At 42.4% G+C, this 23,548-nt stretch overlaps 2 protein-coding genes across 4 annotated transcripts; both read left to right on the forward strand.

The window, feature by feature from the left end:
- Positions 1-4,423: 4,423 nt before the first annotated feature.
- On the forward strand, positions 4,424-13,353 carry papolg (poly(A) polymerase gamma; the record flags this gene model as incomplete). 3 transcript variants are annotated; one of them, XM_079168778.1, is made up of 11 exons in its annotated part: positions 4,424-4,610; positions 5,376-5,534; positions 5,928-5,994; positions 6,131-6,212; positions 9,350-9,459; positions 10,513-10,566; positions 11,391-11,502; positions 11,643-11,732; positions 12,821-12,959; positions 13,075-13,147; positions 13,268-13,353. In XM_079168778.1, the coding sequence occupies exons 1-11, from the start codon at positions 4,594-4,596 to the stop codon at positions 13,349-13,351; spliced, it is 987 nt and encodes a 328-aa protein (XP_079024904.1). In that variant the 5' UTR covers positions 4,424-4,593. The 3 variants fall into 3 exon arrangements, with proteins under 3 accessions (XP_079024904.1, XP_079024906.1, XP_079024905.1); XM_079168779.1 differs by lacking the exon at positions 13,268-13,353 and having other exon boundaries at positions 4,428-4,610; positions 13,075-13,214; XM_079168780.1 differs by lacking the exons at positions 13,075-13,147; positions 13,268-13,353 and having other exon boundaries at positions 4,425-4,610; positions 12,821-12,963.
- A 1,291-nt stretch (positions 13,354-14,644) lies between these two features.
- On the forward strand, positions 14,645-22,391 carry LOC306702990 (poly(A) polymerase gamma-like). The gene is made up of 14 exons (XM_079168777.1): positions 14,645-14,759; positions 14,918-15,002; positions 15,449-15,502; positions 15,603-15,722; positions 16,244-16,353; positions 16,829-16,950; positions 17,066-17,223; positions 17,384-17,565; positions 17,811-18,007; positions 18,101-18,184; positions 18,280-18,339; positions 18,788-18,891; positions 19,004-19,104; positions 20,083-22,391. Exons 1-14 carry the CDS (start codon positions 14,666-14,668, stop codon positions 20,256-20,258), a joined length of 1,647 nt encoding a protein of 548 aa, XP_079024903.1. The 5' UTR covers positions 14,645-14,665; the 3' UTR covers positions 20,259-22,391.
- Positions 22,392-23,548: the final 1,157 nt, after the last annotated feature.

Consider the following 23,548-nt stretch of genomic DNA (forward strand, 5'->3'; position numbering starts at 1 on the left):
AAAGTCTAAAATACAGAAGTGACTGTATAGTGTGGAGGGGGGAGGAGTTCAGCTCCCCAGAACAGATGAAAGGTCGCTTGCACAGTGATAATAAGTAACATAATGTGGACAGGTTGGAATATATTGTGACACTCATGAGGTCACTGTGCTACGCACTAGGTTCCTCCTGCCAATGCATAACATCACGAGTGTGTTTAAATAAAGAAGCATAGGGATGTGCAGGGGAGTGACCATGATCGACAGCTTTTTCAAGTGACGATATTCACGATTATTGAGATATCGGAAATTCACCAGGATCAACTTATTGTGAGTGTTTTTTTATGGCAATCTGCTATAAAATGCTTTATCTTCTCTATGACCCCTTCCCTGTCACAGTATGGCAACATTTTTTGGCTGCTTAGTGAGGAAAGTTTAGTTGGATGCTGTGACAAGAATGATGAAGCCAACATCAGTTCGACCTCTTCATCTTCCTCTATGCAGCACCACCTCCTCAAAGAGGACCTCCTGCCACTCAAAACTGAAACTGACAGCATTGATAGCATGCTCACAGATTATTTTCTATATATATGTAGTGAGGCCTTGGGGGGGGGGGATTAAAGGGAACCAACGACGCCACCTGGGGATTTACACCCCGGGAAATATAAACTTAAGGACCCTAGTTTTTGGTGTAAAATGTATCCAGGACAGGGGCCAAAAGGGAGTGAGGCCAGGACCACAGGTGTCTTTTAACCCTTATATGGTGTTCATATTTTTGTTACACAGCCAGTGTTCGTGGGTCTGGTGGACCCGCTGCATTTTGGGGTTATTAATTCAACACAATCAAACTATTTTATGTTAAAATACTCAAAAGATGTTTACTTCATCCCAATTACAAGCAATATAAACAACTTATATGGTTAATATTTGCCCTTTACCTTTGTTAGATCCCATTTATAAATTAAAGTGCTTCTCGTTTTTTGTTTAAAATTGTCGCATGTGATGTTTCCAACTCTCAGTCCTTGATTTCAAGGTTCAAGGTTCAAGGTTCAAGGTTCAAGATTCTTTATTTGCCATTTTTACATAGACCAACAGTCCAGGTACATTGGAATTATTTGTGCAGAGAGCTCTCTGGGTCAATATTAGAAGATAGTGAAGATAAAAGTAAGGATAAAAACACTTTATAAATAGAAGAAGAATATACAGAAGAAGAATATACAAGTATAAAAACACTATACATAATAAATAACATAATATGGAGAATGAGTACCTGTTTATGGGAATATTGCACATTTTGAGAGGTGGAAGAAGGTTATGGTGGGGATATTGCATAGATAAGAATAAGAATATTGCACCTTTTCATGGATAATGATATTGCACATGTTAGGTGAGGTGAAGTAAAGTGGATTATTGTTCTACACATGTTTCAGCCTTTTTATTTTGCCATCATTCTGACTGTGGCAGGGAAGAAGCTGTTGAAAAAACGTGTTGTGTGTGTGATGATGCTGTCCGCTCTGCTGTGCCTCAAGTTATAGGTGCATTGTTTGTGTCTGAGCAGAGAGTGAGCTGGGTGGAGTGAGTCTCTGATGATTCCCTCTGCTCTTTTCCGGCAGCGTTGCCCATACATTGAGTCCATGGAAGGAAGTGTTGTCCCTATGATTCTCGCCGCTGATTTTTCTCAGGGGCTCCTCCATTTGGCTTCCCTGTGTAGTCTTGTAAGTTCCAAGCATATGAGGAAGTGGCATCACAGGCAGCCCAGAAATGTATACCATATTTTGCAGGTTTCGATGGTATATACTGCCTAAAGGGACAGCAGCCCCTAAATGGCATCAGCTGCTCATCAATGGTGACATTAGGCCCAGTGTCGTAAAACAGGGGGAGGCGGTGCATCCACTTGTCCCACACTGTCCTGATGGCAGCTGGCTTGTCTCTCTGCCGTCGAGCTGGTCTGTCGTCTCGTTTATAAAAGCGGATAATCCTGGAAAATATGTGGAAGTTTTCCAGAGACGGAAAAGTTCTCTGCCAGTTTCTGAATCCCACAGGGATTCTGTGGATTCCCCTTTGGACCTGAAAACTCCAGCAAGGATAAGCAGGCGTGTGAATGGGTTTGGTCCATCTCCCTCCACCTCTCTCCAAAAACACGCCTTCCTTCTAAAGTAGTGCAATCCAGAATCATTTTCTGGATGGAATCTGGGATGAAAAGCTCAAAAGAAGACTCGATGTCCTGCCCATGAGTAACTGCCATCCGTGTTGGCCCTGGTTGCATCCTTATCACATTGGCAGCCATGCGGGGTGGCTCATTTCTTGGGCAAGAAGACCATTCAATTTCATAATTTTTTGGACATCCATATTTCTTCACTTGCTAGCTGATGACGGGCTTGTTCTGGGGCTGGCTGCTGACGGGCTGGTCCTGTGGTTCGTCTTTGTTTTGGAACTAGCTGATGCTCAATCCTCTTCTTCAAAGTCACTGTCAGACTCTGAATTTTTAGAAATGTGATCCTCACATTCTGAATGCTCTTCCTCTGGTGAACCCCACAAACAGGAAGAACAGTCACAGAATGTCAGTGTAACTAAGCAAAGCTATTGAAAGACAACAACTTGATTATATATATATATATATATATATATATATATATTAATGGGACTTAACAGCCCATAAACTTTGGCTTTGTATCAACAAGAACATATTCATCACATATGACATACAAGCTCCCAATCTCCCTCTTCCTATAGCTAGCTACTCGACTGATAAGTTAACTTGCTAAACACTGGCTATGCACTAGCCTAGACCGCATGCTAGCGTCATTAGCATGTTAGCATCGCTCACTAGCATGATATTATAACCATCACCATGTATATACAATAGGCTATGTAGCCAGACCCAGACATGAATTATACATCAAGCTAGTTGACATCTGTCACACTCAGATAAAATATTTAACTTGACAGACAATCCGCTGAACTTGAAGATCTGAAGACTGAACTCGTGAACTGTTTTTTGATTCGTGGAAAAAGTATTTTGAGTATTTTAAATACAAAATGACTCCACTCTAAAGTATTTTGTTACAAATTACATTAGATTTTGAATCGGCCCTATCAAATACAAATTACAAAATACTCAAAAGTAATTGAAATACGTATTTCAAATACAAGTAATAGAAATACTGCCCATCTCTGTATATATATATATATATATATATATATATATATATATATATATATATATATATATATATATGTACAGTTATCTGAATTTATTCTAAGGATGCACACATTATCAGTATGTGATATATTGTCCTCCAAAAAATGAGAAAATGAATTGTTCTGATAAAATGACAATGATTATGTCCCAAATTGATGCGCTTTTCTTATAATCGTTGATGTTTCTCTTTCTGTTCTGTATGTATGTATAATGTAACAAGAACATTTGTATGAATTGCAATGCCGCCTGTTTAAGTGACACAATCGTGAACAATTGCATTTTGTTTCCAATGTTTTTATTCACAGCGGAAAACAAAATGTGTTAAACACGTTGCCATTATTGCCCTTAAATGCAAGAGTGTCTGTTATTAAATATCAGTATCAGCTACAACACACAGATATAAGCATGGTCTGTGACGGTTAGTGGCCCTAAAATCTCATACTTTATTATTATTTATTCATCCAGTTTCTTATTCGTTTTATTATAAAAGAAGTGACAAGATAAATAGAATTTTATATATTTAAGTTTCCCTCAATTTATCTTGTCTCTTCTGTGAGGAAGTGCTGCCATGTGGACACAACAGAAGTAAGCAAACATTAAAAACTGCAGTTTTCTTTTCAGCTTTTGCAGTTTAGAAATGCACTATGCACTAATGAAATATATATATATATATATTTTTTTTTTGTCAAAACAATCCCAAAATACAGTATGTGACTGTATCACAACAGCAACTGTCTTATTGAATACTTCCAACAGTTACATTAATGTATACACTATGTTTAATACTTGAATGACCACCTGTAATGAAGGGCTTAACATTTGGTTGGTTCCCCCACCAAAGTATTATGATTTAGCTTTTAAGCTAAGTAATTTTAAAAATATCTCAATTCGATTTGTGTCGACATATCTCGTGTTTTAAAGAGATAAACTCCACTTCGTGTGACAGGTGTGAACATGTTGCAGCCAGCTGTGTGTTCAGCGGCTCAGCAGCGGAATCGGGCCTCGGTGGTCACGTGACTTGTGGCATCAGTGAGGGAGGTGCCTAACTTCTGACGATGGTGTCCCAGCGTGCTGCACGCAGACATTGTTCCGACAAAATGCCGTTACATTTGTAGTTTTGAATAAAATAAAAAAAGTCCCAACAGTTACGAAGCGCGTGTCAGGTGCAAGCGTTCCAATAAACCCTGCACGTTTTGTAAATTAATTAGTTAGATATGAATATTCTCTCCGCGTTACGCGCTGATACGTTATCTTATAAGAAGTGATTCCGGTTCAGTGGGAAGGTTTGAACTGCTCTCTGGAAAGTGACCATTGTTGTAATCAGGTCGAGGCTGTTATCATTTCTACTTGCTGACTTTCTTAGTTTTTTTTACGGGTTCACAGCAAGAAAAACAGCGCAAGCTTTTCAGAGTGTCATGAAAGAAATGTCAAGGTAAGTCGTGCATGTGGCGCATTATCCATTTATGGCCGTTTTTGTTCGCGTTTTGAGAGTGTCCCGAAGAATAGGCTAAAAGCTAATGTTAGCCAACTGTCACAACAACCAAACAAGGCCCGCAGCCACCGTTTGCTGGCTAGCTCGCTTGTTTGTTGTTGGGTAACTATGGCGTGAATCCGCCTAACGAAATGAACGGATACCACTTGCGTTTGTTTGAGAAAATGCCAACCGATAAATAGGTCTGACTGGTAAGCGAGTTGTTGGCTAACGCTAAACCTATTTTTCCGTAGCAACCAGCTAACGTGTGCTAACTTGCTAAATTAGCCAATTTGTTAGCTCTTCCAACCTGTTTGTAGCCTCTCGGCTAACGTTCGTTCGCCGCCCGCTTGGGTACTAACCTAGCTCGTTTGGAACACGTTTCTGCTATTTTATTAAAGTCACTTTTCCGATTTGGAATTGCGCGCAACTATGAAGTCATGAATGCGCTTGTTGTGTGCATTAAGCACATTACTGTCAGAGTTGTATGTAGCGTGTTTACACATGGGCTCGCGGCATTAATAGCAAGGAGAACAGAAACTAGCAAAGCACAACACTTTACAAAATGCGACTGTGGCACACAAATGCATCCGCTTTAACTCGGCATTCTTGCTTTTAATTAAGACGAGGTTTGAGAAACTATGACATGAAGAGGAAAAAAAATGTCGAAACGTAAAGTGTCGATTAGTAACGTTGGCTGTCATTGCATGTATTGTTCCCTCGCAGCAACATGCCTGGTTGGCAGCAGCCTCAGAAACACTACGGCATCACCTCTGCCATCAGCCTGGCACCCGCACGAGAGCTAGACCACCAGTACACCAAGAAGCTCTGTGACGCCATGAAACCGTTTGGGGTGTTTGAAGACGAAGAGGAATTGAACCATAGGTGAGGAACTGAAAGTCATTTTCTATTTACCATGGCATCACTGTGGAGCGGTTTTGACCGCATACATTTCATTGCAGCAATCACAACTACAGTTATAAGGGTGCACAGAAAAACATGAACCCCTTTGATACAATGCACCACCACTTCTCTGGTATTCTAAACTACATAGAAACTATTAAGCTTAACAGAAGGTAGCGTTTGTTGTACAGCTTTTGCACTGCATTTTATTTGTTCATTCAACTAGATATATATGCCCTGATGCTTGAATGCAAATATCTACATCAACTGAATTTGTGACTGTTGTGTATTTACCATTTTAATTCTCGCTGTATGATTAGCGAGAGGGCCGTATTGTGAATGAAACGCCCGCTAAAAGCTGTATCTCCGTTTCAGACTTGCAGTTCTCGGGAAGTTGAATAACTTTGTGAAAGAATGGATCGCAGAGATTAGTGAATTAAAGGTGGGTTGTGTTGAATGCGTTTCTATGTAACGGTCATTAACGGTGGTTATCTAATCAGACGTTAAATCTATCTTGGTCTGCCATACAGAGTAAAAAAATACTGATTTCACTGTATATTCACTTGCCTCCCCTACAGAACCTCCCACCATCAGCTATAAGCTGCGTCGGGGGCAAGATATTTACATTTGGTTCGTACAGACTTGGAGTGCACACAAAAGGTACGTTGAGTCATTGCAGCGACATCAAATCAACTTCAAACATTCACAACGTCCCATGTACTGTGTGCTCGGCTCATATCGGCATTGAAAAGGACCAGAGAGGTATCTGAACATTACTGCGACACTGCACTCGACCCTGTCTAAGCGGGCCTATCTCGTTGTTTTTGAAAAGCACAGTTCAGCCTGACCACACTAAAGCACAAGGCTGGCATTGTCGCGTTCCCCTGCTTTTGAGAGTGTTTTTGAAAAGACTAGTTTTGAGGTCTGAAAGCTTTGTAAACATTGGCCTGCTATAGCCTGGAGGGTTGGTGTGAATGCAGTCGGAGACAACAAGTGAGACGATGAAAATTTATCAAAAAGTACAATACATGCATAGCAGAAAAATGCATTGCTCTGTTGTTTTTAAGTATTTATTGTGCAAAAGAATTATTGTAAATTTAAGTATTTAATTATACAGTTTTTAGATGACTCTGAATTAGTACGGCTGTTCCAAGCTAATCTGTAAAATGAATAATGCTGCTGGTGGTGATTCTTTTTTTTAATTCATTGATTGGTATCGGCTTTATGTCACCGGGTGAATATTCAGTGCTTTGTGTTTACCAACCCGTTGCGCTTCTGGATGAATCCAATGTTAAAACTGCCACATTATGCCTCATTAAATCAGTTTCAGCATAGTGAGCCGAGCCATTTTGAGTAAAAAACAAACTCCCAAATAGTTTGCTGTTGGTTGAAAACTTTCTTTGAATCTCTGTATTTTGTTAACCCTGGAGATAGAGTCTGTCCAAACTTTCCTATCAATAGCAGATCATCATAATAAATTATTTGGCTCTACTAGTGTTATTGTAAGCTTAATTCAGGCTTCATAATTCGGATTTGTGTTCATTTTTATGAAGTAACAAATTCAAACTCATGAAAAGTTGGTGTGTAAAAGTAATGAACCCTCTCGCCTAATTGTGTACTTATGAACATTTGTTCAGCATGTCTCATTTATTATATTTATTTATTAATATAAATATACAAAATACTGGGATACACTGTCTGATTTTGACTTTGCGACTACTTTGGTGATGTGTATAATTCCAGTTTATGAGAAAGAAGCATGTCCCTATAGAGTGTTATGTTAATAATTTCAGTTAGCTCATCTCAAAGTGGATGGATTATTCTGAATGGGTTTTTGGTGAGATGCCGGAGCCTACGGTCTGTGGTTAACACACGCTTAAGATATAAGAACATCTTGTTCTATGATATGTCAGTAAACACCCCTCTAGTGAAATTAGAAGCTTTCACGTGTCTTAAAAACGCGGTTGCTAGTGAATGGCTAAATCCACGCTACTACGTTCCCATTTAAAAAAACTCATCTTTTTGCTACGTTTACACTTGGCGTCTACACTACTCCAGAGTTTGAAACCTCCCCCCAAAAACGGAAGGGTTTGGAAACGCTACAGACGCTATGTCCATTTGAAATCTCGGGGGTTGACTCGTAGTGTGGGCGGAAACGCAGACCGTTTGAAACGATGACGTAGACTTCGTGTTCGTTACTTGATTGTGTCTTAGCAGTCACGACGTGTCCTTCTCTGATTCGTCACGCCGCCGGAAGAAAACAAACAGCCTTGATTACGCATCGACTGTTGTCTATACTAGCAGCTGTTGCGCAGTTAAATTCTGCATTTTATAAAGTTACTACTGCCTACATGTAGAGGAAGCAGCTGTTATTATTCTAGAGATTAGCGAGCGGCATACAGAGTGGACGGTTTAAGTCACGGTTTGCAGCTTTGAGGAGGGTGATGGATACCAAACCGAGGACTTTCCTTTTCTTATTAATGCTTATTTTGTTGTGAAGTCCTCAAAGAAAATCGAAACGAACAATAGCATAAATGCCCTCCAGTGCATCAGGGACTTACAGCCACCCGGCAGAGCTACGAGTGTGACAACAAACAACGAAACCAAGGAAACGATTGAGAGACGTGTATTTAATGTAAATTTAATGTGTGAGAGAGACCTGCAGCCTTGTGTCAAAGTTTGAAAACTAAAACCTTTTGAGTCTGAGTGTATATAGAGGAACATTATAAAGGTAGATCTGAAGTATCAATCACAACCTTTTATTATTAAAGAGAACAATAATACTCACTGCAGGCCTGGTGTTTGTGAATAGTCATCGTTTAGTGATATTCGTTCCCGTGTGGACGTACATTGTTTTCCCTTTAAAACCCTGTTTTAAACAGAATCGTATGAGTGTGGATGTAGCCTTAGACTACAAAAAGTAATCACGGCAACTAGTGTGCCTTCACAGCCTTGTTGTGTTTACTCACTCGTGACCGTGGTGTTGTTTGTTAGCTTTTTAGTTCCTCTCTTACCGATTGCATTCCCACTTCAAAATTCATAAAAGCGGTGTCCATTTGTGAAGATTATCTTGCCCAACAAAATGTGTAATTATTTAAAACTTGTGTGTTGCCAAAGAGCTTATGCTCTGCATTAATCCAGAAGTCAATGGATGGTCCATTTGGCTTTTTGTTGTGCGATGCTAACTTCCGGGGTTAGCCTACAGAAATGCGTCGTGCCTGCACCGCTCTATTGAGTACATGCTGCATGTGAGTGTGGAGACTTTACACAAGGTTCACCAGTGTTCAGAAGGAAGGACTATCTAAACCAGGGGTGTCAAACATACGGCCCGCGGGCCGGATCCGGCCCGCCACGTCATTTTATGTGGCCCGCGAATCTACCAGCAAAAAAAAAAAAAATGGAAATCGCGCACGGCGGAGCTCCTCCCCGATCCGCGCGCACACACCTCCACCAGCGTATGTGGCAGCAGCAGCCCCCCCCCCCCGCCGACAACCGGCCCTTTGGGGGCAACCATGATGCCGATGCGGCCCCAGAGCAACAATGAGTTTGACACCCCTGATCTAAACCATTAACGGTTTACAGGCTGCGACTGTACAAAGCCGAGTCAGGTATTATCAGTTGGACAGTCGCCAAAAAACCGTTGTGAAAAGTAGCGGCTCGACTTGATTGTCCGTGATGTTTTATCCCATGAACTCTCTTCAGCCTTGAACGCAGCAACTTATCAGATTGTCATTGAAGTTGTTGCCCATTGTTGTTGACACAGAACACGCTGCTAAAAGTGAAACTGTTTCTTCCAGGAGCTGATATCGATGCCTTGTGTGTGGCCCCGCGCCACGTAGAGAGAACTGACTTTTTCTCGTCTTTCTTTGAGAAATTCAAACAGCACGAAGAGATCAAAGACCTGAGGGTAAGTGTCAGCGAAGAAAGGCCCTGTTTGAAAGATCAGTCGGTCAAATCAAAAAAGATGCAAGAGCAACAGACCATTTGCGTCACTGCTCCTGGGTGAGAAGTCGTTGTTTAGGAGAGCTGAGGCTACTGTTTTGGGAAGTAGAGCAATAACATGGCTGAAGTATTTTTTTGCTGAGTAGATAACGGAGTTCTAATGAAGTAACTCTCAGCAGAGAGCAATACCCACGAGCATTGCCCGTGTTGTTGTCAAGTCTGCTGTTTTAATATTGATTTCCCAAGGTGTGTGTCTTTATTAACATCAATATACATGATGGAAAAAGTGTTTGTTTTGACACTAAATTATATTAAATAGATTTATCAAATTCGCTGCTCTAAGTGTATACTTCTTGTGAGTAAATATAGTCTTGCAGATCTTTTCCAAAAAGGCGCAGAGGTGGTGCACTTTGATTGGCAGGTAAATGTTCCTGAGAGGACCCCTGTGTTAATTGGGTATTGTAAGAGGATGCTTTGGTTGAATATTAAAACCCTGCTCTCTAAAGGCATCCGTAGCTCAAGTTGTCTGTAATCAGCTGTCTGCAGACACTTTAATATCGCTGTAGATGACATTCTGAAGGAGTCTCTGACGAAATGTCAAATACACAAACGGATTGAAGCCGAATATGTCTTAGGATAAGACATGTTGTGAGTTTTGGAAATGATTACAGCCATCTGCTTTCAATACATTGTGACTTTTGGAGTAGACAGTGCTCTGGAGTTATTGTTATGTTTTAGATTAAACAATCCTACGCAGCCACCGCTGGAATTTCACTCTACAAATAGCATAATAATAATAATAATAATAATGTTAGGGTTGCCGTATTTTCTACAACTGGCCAGAAATGCCAGGTTTAATTTGAATTAATAGACATGCAAAAATGTTCTGAACGAAGCTTCAAACTATTTGGTGGCGCTCTAGACTGTCACCTCTCTTTCATCGTGATGTGAGCTAGCTATGTGACTTCGCCTCGTCTTAGATGTGTTGCTGATATTGTCTTTTTGGTGCTTTCTCAAGGCTGTGGAGGATGCCTTCGTACCGGTGATAAAATTCAAATTTGACGGAATAGAGGTAAGTACCTTTGAGATCTAAGTGATGCGTGTTGTCTACATATAGAGCTGTTCAATAACTAAAGGACAAAGGTGTTGTAGTAAAGACATTGTTAAAACTGTCACGATATCAGATTTTTACTACACATTTATCATGGCCAAAATATTAACAATAACTGTTACAATATTTATAGAAAAAAAACATGCAGTCAGTCAAATTCATTTTGAACTCTTTTGTGCATTTTGTTCCTTTTTGGGTGAATACATTGCACTTCAAATGTGAGTGAGTGGGGAGAGTGTCTCGAACCATAACAGTGTATATAAAATGAGTTAAGAGGCACTGGATTATAAACACAATATTGTCGTGTGTATTGTTTAATATATCAGTATTTCATTTTAAAATATTACGGTTAAATACCGTTATATCGCGAAACCCCTAACTGTGACCGTAAGGATTACTTCTGTTCAGCTGTCGCTGAATAGCTTTGCAAAGAATGATGGTTTTGATCCGACTTTAAACAAAAAAAATGAGTCCAGATTAAAACCGTTTTTTCTCAGGCCGAGGTTGGAACGTCATGACACAGGTTGGTGGTCCAGTTTGTAGTTCAGGTTCATTAAAGAACAGGAAAGAATATATAAAAGAGCATCATCATCATAACTACTGTTCCTGTGTCTGCCTAAATAGGAAACCCCTGTACTTGTAGTTTGTACAGAGGTTAATAAGTCCCCTTTGAAAGCTCGTCACACTGAGCCGTACTGCGGTGCACCTGCTGGCCATTCCCAGACGGGTCACTTGTATTCCGTCTCATCGGTTCTTCCCTTGTTTTTCTGTCCCCGTCTGAGCAGATTGACCTGCTTTTTGCCAGACTGGCCTTACAGTCCATTCCAGACAACTTGGACCTGAGGGGAGACTCCATCCTGAGAAACCTGGACATTCGGTGTATCCGCAGCCTTAACGGTATGCTGCGTGGCCTTTACCGGCTTGTATGAGAGCCACTTGAATCTTAAACCCTCTCTTACTGGAGATCGTCGCCTTAAGTGTAAGAGTGAAACGCTTTTTCTCGCAGTGCTTTAGGTTTCTGATGTTTTGTCTCACAGGTTGTCGAGTGACTGATGAAATTCTGTACCTGGTGCCAAACAAAGAGAACTTCAGACTCACGTTGAGAGCCATCAAACTGTGGGCGAAACGTAAGTGGATTCAAATCTTCTTGTAATTTCGGGTGCACCTTAAGGGCCTGTGTCCTCGTAGTGTCTTTTTTTTTTTCAGAGCGCCGAGAGTAGAAGCTTGTTTTGTCCACGTCTGTCTATCCCGAGCTTTTATACGTCACACGGACGCCATCAAAACTAGGGATGGGTATCGTTAGGATTTCATCGATACTGCTTCGGTTCCTTATCGGTTCTTGATCATTATTATTATCTTGGAGACAATTAAGGAAAGAAGCAACATTGCTTTATTATTCTTGTACGTAAACAAAAAGTTCCACAATCTTTAAAATGCATTCGTAGCTAAACAGTTAGCTCAGAGATTAGCTTTCATTTATTAACCTCCTCTTCTTAGCTAACGTTACCTGCAGTGGACGAGGATGCACAGCTGCTCGCCAAACGTTTTGATAATGTGCTGGTCTTACTGTTGTTGCGTTTGTGACAACGAGAATTTCTCGGCATCTACTGGAGTAAAATGTAGCAACAGTTTGGGTGTTTTTGTTCTGTGTGTGTGTGTGTGTGTGTGTGTGTGTGTAGAGCATGACTCTGCTCCTTGTGCAACGACAGAGACAGAGAGAGGAGGTTTAAGACGCTGCTGTTACGGAGAGCAGTCCGGACCTTATCAGTAATCCGGGTTTTACTCATTTAGCACCGGTTCCCGTTTAGAACCGGATTTCGAGGAACATCCCTAACGTCCCTAAAGCCCGCTTGTGGGAGCAGATCGGAGGTCAAGCGTCCTCCGGTTGGTGCTCATGAAGAAGAAACAATGTCAAACAAATGTATAGTAGGCCAGATAGATACTGAAGGGGGCGATGCTAGTCCATCATAAAACGGTGGTTATAATGTTGCCATAGAAACAATTTTTAAACAGCTTTTCCGATGAAGCTCTCTCCATCATCTAGTGGCGTAAAAAGATGCTTTGTGGCTGATTTTACAGCATCCTTGTGTCCTTTTCAGTAATATATGAATAAAAAGTAACGGTACCAAATTATACCACGGGATTATTCACCTCCTGCAGGAGCTCTCTCAGTGTAGTGCTGCTCATATCTTACTGTACCGTGCTCCTCCTGCAGGCCGTGGGATCTACTCCAACATGCTGGGCTTTCTGGGTGGAGTGTCTTGGGCCATGCTGGTGGCCAGGACCTGCCAGCTCTACCCCAACGCCGTGGCCGCCACGCTGGTCCACAAGTTCTTCCTGGTGTTTTCCAAATGGTGAGCGTTTAGCTTCGCTCCTGCAGCGTCATATTGATCCTGTTCCACACGGTGGCAGCATTTCACCGTCTCGTGCGAAGCCAGTTCACACGTTTTTGCCTCTTCCGTCCTACAGGGAGTGGCCGAATCCTGTGCTGTTGAAGCAGCCCGAGGACAGTAATCTGAATTTACCCGTGTGGGATCCCAGAGTGAGTATGACACCTGTGGTTCATAAAAATGCCTTCAGCACAGAGTTGATCTGCTAAATTGTGAGTTTGTGGGTGTTTTTTTTAAAACATTTTTATTAAGCTCACTAGATAAGAGTATAGGTACATTTGTCTTTCTCCTATTTCATGTCTGCTCATTCCTCTTGTCCTCACGTGACCTGGAACATTTGGGGTCTTCTATCTTGAGCTCATATGCTCTTACCTCTGCTCGGAGGAGGCTTCCCCAGAGCAGCTTGGAGCAAGGAAGACTTCCCACGTGGACGTCCTTTTTTTTTTTTCTCTTTCTTTTGTTATTATCAGACAGACGCGCCCCTTTAGTAAAAATGCTATTGAAACGCAAAACAGAGCTGACATTTGTGTTTAAATCCCATATTTACAACACCACAGAGTTGTAAGTATTTACGGACACCTCTCCACACTCTTGCAGGTTTTCCTATGAATAGTCTTTCCTTGGCCAGGGGCTCTGACTTACTTTTACTGTTTTTCATAATAATACCATAAATCTATTTACCACAGACTAATGGGTCTTTAGCCTGAAGTGAAAAAACCAACTTTCTAGCTGCTGTAACTGCTGTGTCATGTTTGTTGTGTCCCTTCAGCAATAAACGCATTTAAATTATCTCCTGGTGTCATTTTCGTTCAGTCACAGCACGGCCAACAGAAACCGTGCGTTGGGTCTGAAGTATAGCTTTAGATACAGTTTTAGAAGATTTCCTGAATGTTCAGGCTACTTTAAAGTATTTCTGTTTTCTATGAGACCTGCTCGTCATAAACCAAATCTGGAGCTGAAACTAATGATTACAAGCTGCTGGCAGAAGTGAAGTTGGTGTTCGGAGTGCAGTCTGTATTTTCACCCCAAAGATAGTGCGGTATTCTCACATAACTCCTCCCCTTTTTAACTCTTTAAACATGGACAAAGTCATAGAATGGCTGGGATCCAATGTAAAACAGATGAACTAAACATGTGCAATATACTTGGACATTAAATTGTGTTTCGACTGATCTGGACACTGTTTAAACACGGCCTTGCATGTGCTGTCCAGCAGCTGATAATTCGGCTCAATATGCACATGTAATATTTCAAATATATGCACTCACAGAAGATGCTAAAGCTCTGCTATGGCTCACAGGAAGGTGATCCAGCTGTGCAGCCTTCATCAGCAACTGCCAAGTCCCTTCACATGAAGATTTAGAGGAGCACGTCTCATTTCACATTTTGTTTCCTTCACTTCTCCTCCTTCGCATCACTTGAGGAAAAAATGTAGATGAGGGAAAGTGGGTTGGGATGTACAGTGTGTGTGTGTGTGTGTGTGTGCGTGTGTGTGTTGTGAGCCCTTTGGTTTTATTGTGCCTTTCAGTACGTGGGCGCGGGAAGTTGCCCGACACACAAAGTTTGGCGGGTTGAGTTTGCTGGTGAAGGCTCTCATCTCTGCCGTGGTCCCTCTGCCGTGTTTGTTTTTCTTTTTCTTTTAGGTCAACCCATCCGACAGATACCACCTGATGCCCATCATCACCCCCGCCTACCCCCAGCAGAACTCCACGTACAACGTCTCCTCGTCAACGCGCACCATCATGAGCGAGGAGTTCAAATACGGTAAATAACGAAGCGGCGTGAAATGGAAAAATCTGTCCGCCTGCCTCCTGATCATACCTAGTTTATCAAAAGGCAATGGTAACAAAAAACGTGTCAAAATGGAAGTGTTAATTCCTCAGCCTGCTAACGTCTTTGTCCCGTGTGTCTGGCATGAACAGGCCTCAGCGTCACAGATGAGATTCTTCAGGGAAAGACCGAATGGTCCAAACTCTTTGAGCCGCCCAACTTTTTCCAAAAGTACAAGTAGGTGTTGCCCGCCGGTCTCGATCCTTTTTGTTCCGTGTTTTTGAAACTCAGTCGGTGTCATGTTAAGTTATCGTGTTACATTATGTGGAGATAAGTTGTTTGTGTGACAACTGTTTTAGCCATGGATTGCATTTGTGCAGTTGAAACTAAAACCGGATGATGCAAGCTTCAGACCAACTAATTGTTTTCCTTTTTTGGGGGGTTTGGGCACATTTGACTCATCCTCACTGTGGTCAGTAGAGTTTGGTCGACTCATGATGTTTTGTGAAAGTTCCTCCCTCAAAAGCACCACAACTGACTTCATCTGCTCTGTTGGTGGTGCTGCTGCTTCATCATTGGAGTCGCACTACCCGAGCACCGGTGTGAATGGTAGAAGAGAATGTTCCTCTGTGTAGCACATTGAATTCAAGAGTGTTGAGGATCAAATCTGCTCTGTGCTGCAGGCATTACATCGTTCTGACCGCCAGCGCGTCCACAGAAGAAAACCACTTAGAATGGTAAGTGTCTGCAAAGAGTGAAACTCTACTGCAATAGATGGGGCTCGTATTGCCAGCGACTCTGTGAAAACACCTGCTGATGTTTATTTTTCTCCCTCAGGATCGGCCTGGTGGAGTCAAAGATCCGCGTTCTGGTGGGAAACCTGGAGAGGAATGAGTACATCACCCTGGCTCACGTCAACCCCCAGTCCTTCCCCGGGTCCAAAGAGAACCGCAACGAGTGAGTTCACTTTTATCCATTCAAACAAGCTCGGTGGGACTCCTGCTAATCATTAATCAAACCGCGTCTAGGTTTTGTTGTTTGTCCTCGAGGACTCGGAACATGTTGCCCGTTGACATAAATACTGATAGTGTGAGTCATGAAGTCAGTGTTTGCGTATGTCTCGTCATTGAGTATTAGGCAGGCACATGGCACTAGTTGAAAGCAAATATTTATTATTACTACATTGACATGCTGTGGCTTCACCAGCATGTTCATTGTGACGCTCTCAAATCGGCATAAAACTAGAAAAGTGCATCTCCGACAGGTTTGTCTGCAACGACCACTGCTTTAATGTCAAGGTCGTGGTGGATATTTATCTGTAATTAATAGTACAGCCCTAAAACGAGCACAAGGAAAGATTAGGCTGATGAGTCCAGCAGTATGAGGGATTACCCGTGGACAGACATGCACACACACACAAACAATACATAATCACAGCTTAACTGTTTTCACGTTGCTCCTTGTGTTTCTGTGAACAGGAACGACTTTGTATCCATGTGGTTCATCGGGATCATCTTCAAGAAAGTGGAGAACGCGGAGAGTGTGAACATTGACCTGACGTACGACATCCAGTCCTTCACAGACACTGGTAGGTCATATCACTCTCTAGTCAGCACATTTAAGATGAAATAGGCTACAGGACCTGTACTGTTATACTACAAGTATATGAGGTGGCTGAAAGGTACGCTAATTTGTTTTACCGCCTTTGAAATAAATGCAGAAAAACTTTTTCTCTTACGTTTTTAAAAGAAAATGTGAGAAAATATACTTGACTTGAATAATGTGAGAGGCAACCTGCAGGAGCCTAAGTCATGATTTAGCCTCAACACATGAGGTTGAATCCTCCGGATTCATACAGTGGCAGGTTTATAAATGCACAAGTATATCAAAACATTGCCTAACTCACTTGAAAATATTGAATCAGTAAACTCAAATGTTAAATGTTCCAAAGAATCCAAACCGTCCGGCAGCCACTTGGCCTCTGCCTATAAGAAAGTCAAACAGGTTTTTATAGATTCATGTCTGTCGTCACTGATCTTAACACGTCTTGTTGTTCCCTGCAGTGTACAGACAAGCCAACAACATCAACATGCTGAAGGACGGGATGAAGATCGAAGCGACGCACGTGAAGAAGAAACAGCTCCATCAGTACCTTCCTCCTGAGCTGGTGCAGAAGAAGAAGAGGGTGAGACGTCTTCCCGCGCATGTCGGGACCAAAGCCTCGATACGTTTCTATGGCTATCGACTTAATGTGTTTCTTCTTTTATTGTATCTCACTGCGTTTCTTTCCCCCCCTGCAGAGCATAGCGGAGTTGAACCGCAGCTCCAACGGGGGGAGCTCCAAGCGGATCTCTCTGGACAGCAGTCACCTGGACAGCTCCAGAGACACGGACTCAGGGACTCCCTTTACCTCCCCATCCAGCAAACCCTCTAAGCCCGCGTCCGACACAGAGGACAGGTGTGGTTCACACCAAATGCATTTGAATGTTGTTACTGTCAAATGCAGATGTTCTACGCTAATGAAGATCCTATTTTTGCCAGATGTTATTACTGTTTACAACCTGCTCAAATCCACAATATGATGCTGAGCGAATGTTTGTGTGTTGTGTATTTTGCAGCGTCAGCCCTCCCAAGCAGCTTTTTACGGAGGGCTCCCCAGCACCCAGCGCAGCAGCAGCAGCAGCTACTACTACGACAGCAGCTACTACTACAGCAGCTACAGCAGCTACAGCAGCTACAGCAGCTACAGCTGCTACAGACTCTACAGACCAGGGCATGTCCATCCCTGTCATTGGCTCCAGTGAGTTGATTTTCCAGTGACTATTACACCCTCTGGGATAGGCTGTTAAACAATTTAATATTTACCTAAAGAGTCATATGACATAATGTCTCTTTTTGTTATATGGGACAGAAACTCTTCAAATCCAGATATTATTAATTAACAAAAAGCTATGTCGAGTTGAAAGCATGTCCCTTAAATGGATGTCAAAAGACAGATAAACCAGATCCGATTTCTTCTCGTTTCGCCCCCCTCTGATCCCGAAGAGCCCGCGGTCAAAGCCAAACCCGCCTCCCCACCGGCCAGCAGCTCCGCCGCCACAGCGCCGAGCGACGACGTGCAGCCCAACGCCACCAGCAGCCCTCGAGAGGAGCCCCTGGAGGACCCGGTCAACGGCGCTCCTGCCAAGAGACCGCACTCGCCCACACAAGAGGACCTGGCCAAGAGGCACAAAGAGACGGAGGTGAGGAGGACTGGAGCGTGTGCGTGTGTGTGTGAATATATATGTTTGGTATAAAAACGGCAGATTAAATTATTGACAATTCTTTTGCTGCAGGTGGTGTCAAATGATGACTCTGCATTTAAAGAGCCATATCCACCGTCCTCTGACTCCTGCACACATGGAGAAGAACCCAATGCTGTAGGTTTTACTTCCTCCGGCTGCTTTTAAGTGATCGTGTACAGACAGACGAAGCAAGATTAACCGTTGCACATTTTTCCTCTCTCCACCGTTAGACCCCACTGTCTGGATCAAAGGCTAAGCCCATTCCAACCATCGATACCTCAAGAACACAGGTAACCTCTTCTCTCTACGTGGTGCACTTGGGTTCTGTTAAGCAGAAAAAAAGAGAAAATGATATAAATGGAAAGTCTTCATGGAGTCCCCGTAAACCTTACAGCTAATCTATAAAGGACAATATCTGGGTCATATGCACACCGTCTCTAAATTTTGATAGCCACTTTTAAATTATGTCAAGCCATTACATTGTTCCACAGCTTAAGTGGCACACGGATCCATGGATTTCCTAAATTACATTACATTACAGTCATTTAGCTGACGCTTTTATCCAAAGCGACTTACATTTTAGATGCTGTCATACCGTAGGCACAGCTACGGGAGCAATTTTCGGGGTTAAGTGTCTTGCTCAAGGACCCTGAGGCCCTGCTCTCCACTCAGCCACAGTCTCCCCTAAATGGATTGGGTTATTAAATGGATCTATAACGTTGCTTTCTCCTTCCTCAGAGACTTCCCAGCATGGAGCTGCCAGACGCCTCCTCGCCTCTTCCAGCCAGCAACAGCTGCCGCGTCGTGAAAAATTCTATTAAACTGGCCCTCAACCGCCACAAGTGAGCCTCAACTAGTTTCCCAGAGATGGTTGTTGTGATTGTTTTGTTTTTTACTTTCTAATGTTTTAATTTTGTATTTCTTGGCCCGTCTGTTTTTTTATTGAATTCATAGCATCACACCTCCCAAGCCCCCAGTGTTTGAGGGCACCGTCACCCCCGACGCTCCTCCTGCCAGCGAAGAGAAGGGCATGTCCATTCCCGTCATCGGCTCAAGTACGTGCTGAAGCGCTTTTTATTCACTCAATCACTTCTGGTAATTCATCACATGAAACCATGACAAATATTTTTCCGAGATGAAACGACGACCTTTTTTTCTGTAAGCACAAACGAGACAAAATTTTGATTTAAAAAAAAAAGTGAGCATTGACGACAAACTCACGAAAGATATTCGTTTCCAGCAACAAATAATAACGAAGTGATTTTGTGACTTACAGACAAATGAACAGAAAGTAAGTTTATTGACTGATTGTTCAAACAGTCTTCTGCAAATCACGAAAACGTGAGCTAACGTTAGCATACCATTAGCTACATCCGGTGTAAAGGTAATGTTACTTTCAGTCAGCTGTTTTTTGTTTTTCTAGGCTTTTGTTTGGAATGAGTGCAAAATTATAGCATTAAGACATTTTAGCTGATTGTCTTAAGCTGAGACAGTGAGCAGTATTTGAGTCAAACAGCCTCACGAATGTCACAACAAACACTGAGAGAGAATTAGAATAGCGACAGAAATGAGACTAAAATGTGACTGACGTAAAACTAATGTCCTTTTTTGTCAAAACATAGGGGTGCACCGACACCTTTGGATACTTGCTGGTACCGAGTCCTTAATAGTACAATTACAGTTCTAATAATGACTTGTATAACAAACTAAATATACAACATCATGCTGTCGCTGACATTTTAACACTCAACACTGTGTTTTACTGACACAAACAGAGCATAGTTTGCAGTATGGATGATAATAATAAACCATCTAAATATTGAAAATTAAACTAGCTGATCCACATTAAAGGTCAGCCCACCTTAAGTGCTCTTGAGCCTTTTGTTGTCGTTAGCTTCGGGGCTAGCCCCATTCACTTTAATCATCAGGTAGCAAACCAGAGCCAAGAACTTGGCTCTCTCAACCAGACGCTCGCTGACTTTACGGCGGGCTCGCAAGATAACCACTATTTTTGTCCCTCTTTCTTCCCGTAGAACACGTGGCCTCCAAACAGGCGGCTCCCCCTGTCGGCAGCTCCATCCCCACGTTGGTGAGCCGAGGGGCCGACCCGCTGAACGGAGCGACGGCCAAGAGGGCCCACTCCCCCTCTCTGGAGGAGCAGGCCAAGAGGCTGAAAGAAACAGAAAAGGCCAGAATCCACATAGCTTGAACACACAAATACAGACTCTGATTTATACATGCGTAGAGTTGGGGCTTCACAGTTAAGTCAAAAAACACCAGAGGAGACGACTTTGGGGCGGGGGGGGGGGGTGGGGTGGGTGTGTCGGGTCGGTCTGTCTCGAGTGTGAAGCAGCAGGATGGATACCTCACCCTCAAATCTTTAGAGTACAGATTTGCCAGTGGATAGGTGATGTTGTGAGGCGCTCTCTGTCACGCTCGCAGCCAGAGGGCTTTGAACACAACAGTCACGGAGATATCCGACACCAGAACTAATCGTTATTTTTTTTTACTCTTCTTCTCCCTCGGTGTTTAAAAGTGTCCACAGTGCAGATGGAAAAGGAGCTGTTCTTTTCTTTTCTCCCCCCCCAAAGTTAACATGTTTTAAAACAGCCCCGAACATTTATCGACCCGCTTGCTACACATACTTCTGTTGTATGCTGATTTCTTTTTTTCTTCTCCCAAACAGAAACCTGTACAGTAAATGTTGATGTACATAACTTTTTTGTCTTAAAAAGAAGCAAAAGATCACTGTAAGTCTTTTGACCATTCTATTGTAGTTTTATCTAAAAAGGAAAAAAAAAAAAAAGGAAAAAAAAATGTAATTTGTTTTTTGTTTTTCTCTAATGCTTGTCCAAAAAAAGAAAAAGAAAAAAACTTTCCAGCCCTGGATTTTTTTTTTTTGTAAAACACTGTATAGGTTTGGATACAGTTCGAAAGGAGGCTTTATTGAGGGGATTCGCTCGGATACGACGGAAACCACAACCACGACTCTTTGGACCACCACGACCACCCGAAGTGGACTCCAGGTTGGTATCGCACTTTGCGGTGCATAGGTGATCCGACACCAAGTGCTTCTCAGGTGCCGGTAAAAAGATCATCCTTTTACGGTAACGCTGAAGCTGTACGGTCACTGCTGGGATTAGCACGGAACGCAAAGAGGACCCTATCGGTAACGGCCACGCTAATCCCTTCTGTTCAGCGTGGCGTCGCTGTCACGAGTGTCACGCCCTACTGTATGTCTTGGATTAAAAGAAACGGTTGAGTTTTGCCGCTTGCTTTTCCTGGTGTGGTCGAGGCCCTCGATGTCACGGTGGCGAGCGAGCGCCGGACAGTTTAGACGGCCACAGGAAGAAAATGCTCCAATGTCAGTTTTGTGTACGTACCTGTGATTGTGCGACGCCGAAAGTGAATTCTCTGGTTCATTCGGAGGGCTAAACAAAAAAAACTAAATTTGTTTTGTTCTAGATACCGTTTGACCCCCCCACCTGACCCCTCCCCCCACCGTGGTCTGTTGAAGCGAAGTCCTGCTTGAGTTTGCGGTGCTTTGTGTAAAAACGAAAAATGGTTTGAAGCTTTTTGGCGAGTTGTGCTGGTTCATGTGTGTATGCATACGTATGTGATTGAACATGTTTGTGAGAGAGAGAGAGAGAGAGCGTGCACGCATAGCTTGGTTGTGTTCATGTGTTGGAGAGAGACGGAATTCCCTTCGTTTTTGGGTGTTAACCCTCCGCGCCTCCTGTGGAGGTTCTTAAAAAGCATCTCCCGGTGGTGGTGGTGGGGGTGATCAGGAGACGGCCCCCCCGACCTTCCCAACTTTATGGTCTGAAACTCTGCGACCGTTTGGTTTCAGCGCAGAAGATAATATGTATACAACAAAGTGTAAAGTGATGCAGAGGAGGCGCCGTCTTCTTCGCAGCAGGCAGAGAGACGCAGGGACACAGGCTCCTTTTTTTTCTTCTTTTTTTTCTTCTTTTTTTCAGCATCAGTTGCCCCAAATAAATGTACAGAGAAGTTTGTTTTTTTCCCCCACCCCCCAAAAGGCATATTCTTCATTATTGGGGAGTTTCTTATCACTTTATTTATATTTGCATATTTGTACCATGTGATTTCTTTTTTTTTTGTTCTTTTCTTTTTTTAAATAGCATTCATAGCAGGTAGGTCTCTTTTTAACGAAATCTGCACCACTCTGTTTCAGAACGACTCGTGTTTTGCTGTTTGGAGACATTTAACAAAGCAGGTCATTTAGATGTTTGTTTCTAAAAATGTATTGAAAGGGTATTTTTGTATGTGTTTATCACTTCCTTTAAATGAGTCCGTACACCCATTAAACCCCTAAAAACTACTCCTGTCTGTTCTTTGTTGCACATGTTTGTACATTTGTTGTTGCCACATGCAGGGTCGTAACTATAGATGGTGCGAGTGCACTGTGGGGCCCACAAAGAGAGAGAGAGAGAGCCCGCCAAAAGGGTGTTCCGAATACGCCGAGGAAATCCCAGGTGATAGAGCACCGTCAAATTTGAATTCTGTTCTGTCACTGGCAGTGTACTGCCAACGGTAAAAAAATGTTTACAGGTAATGCTGAACTGAAGTTCACAAGTGTGAGTTCCTGCCCAGAAACCTTTTAGCATATGCTGTTAGCAACGGGGTGCTGAGGTTAGCGCAACAAGCGACGGAGAGCCTCTGCGTGTAATTTAGTGTGCGTTACTTTAAAGTTAGTACGTATAATGGTAATTAAACTGATCTAATTAGAAGATGAGCAATATAGAAGAAAATACAAGTACATAAAATAGAATAGACATTTTTAAAAACGCAGTAAACGAAGGCATGTGAAAAGAAGTTTTAACCTGAATTTCAAAATTTGCTACATTTGTTGAACATCTAAGCTCTGTCAGTTTTTTCAATTTGCATTCAGAACAACTGCTACATTGACATATAGCCACAGTGGCACTAATTGAAACTCTCTTCCTAAGGGTTTTGGTTTTTATAGCCCATTATGACCTGTAGCCTTTTGGTAAAGTGTTGGTTCAGTGTAAAACGGAAGGGTTTGAAATGTTACTTCTGTTTACAATGTAAATAGTTTACTAAAGCTGCCAGTGGCAAAGTTCCCCAGCAGTGGATTGTCTGTCGTCAACACTTAACATATTACTGGCGTGTTAGCAAAGGTTAGGAAAGTGACAAGAATTATAACTTTTTTTTCTTCTACTGTATGCTGGTTGCCTTTATAGTTGATAAAGCTAATAATTACATGTATTGGTGTTATTTTTACTCTGAACTAGTGTTGGATGGTTAAAATAAGTTAGGTTTTTTAAGTAAGGAGAGAAGTAGCATAGTTTCTGAAGGTTACATTTTTTATTTTATAGTCTTCATGCATGAATTCGTGCCTTTGCTAGGGATAAAAATCATGTCCAGAATGCACCATTTAAAAATAAAATGTCAGGGGGGGGGTTGAGTTTGTGCCTCTTTGCTTGTTGCCTCACAACCGTGACACAAGTTTTAAAT

The sequence above is a fragment of the Pholis gunnellus genome (assembly GCF_910591455.1).
Source record: "Pholis gunnellus genome assembly, chromosome: 11".
Lineage (NCBI taxonomy): Eukaryota > Metazoa > Chordata > Actinopteri > Perciformes > Pholidae > Pholis > Pholis gunnellus.

Coding starts and splice junctions, on each gene's coding strand:
- LOC306702990 (XM_079168777.1), top strand. CDS start 14,666: ATGCCCATCATCACCCCCGCCTACCCCCAGCAGAACTCCACGTACAAC. Junction 16,354..16,828: donor CCAGTCCTTCACAGACACTG/GTAGGTCATATC, acceptor TGTTCCCTGCAG/TGTACAGACAAGCCAACAAC. Junction 19,105..20,082: donor CATTCCCGTCATCGGCTCAA/GTACGTGCTGAA, acceptor TTCTTCCCGTAG/AACACGTGGCCTCCAAACAG.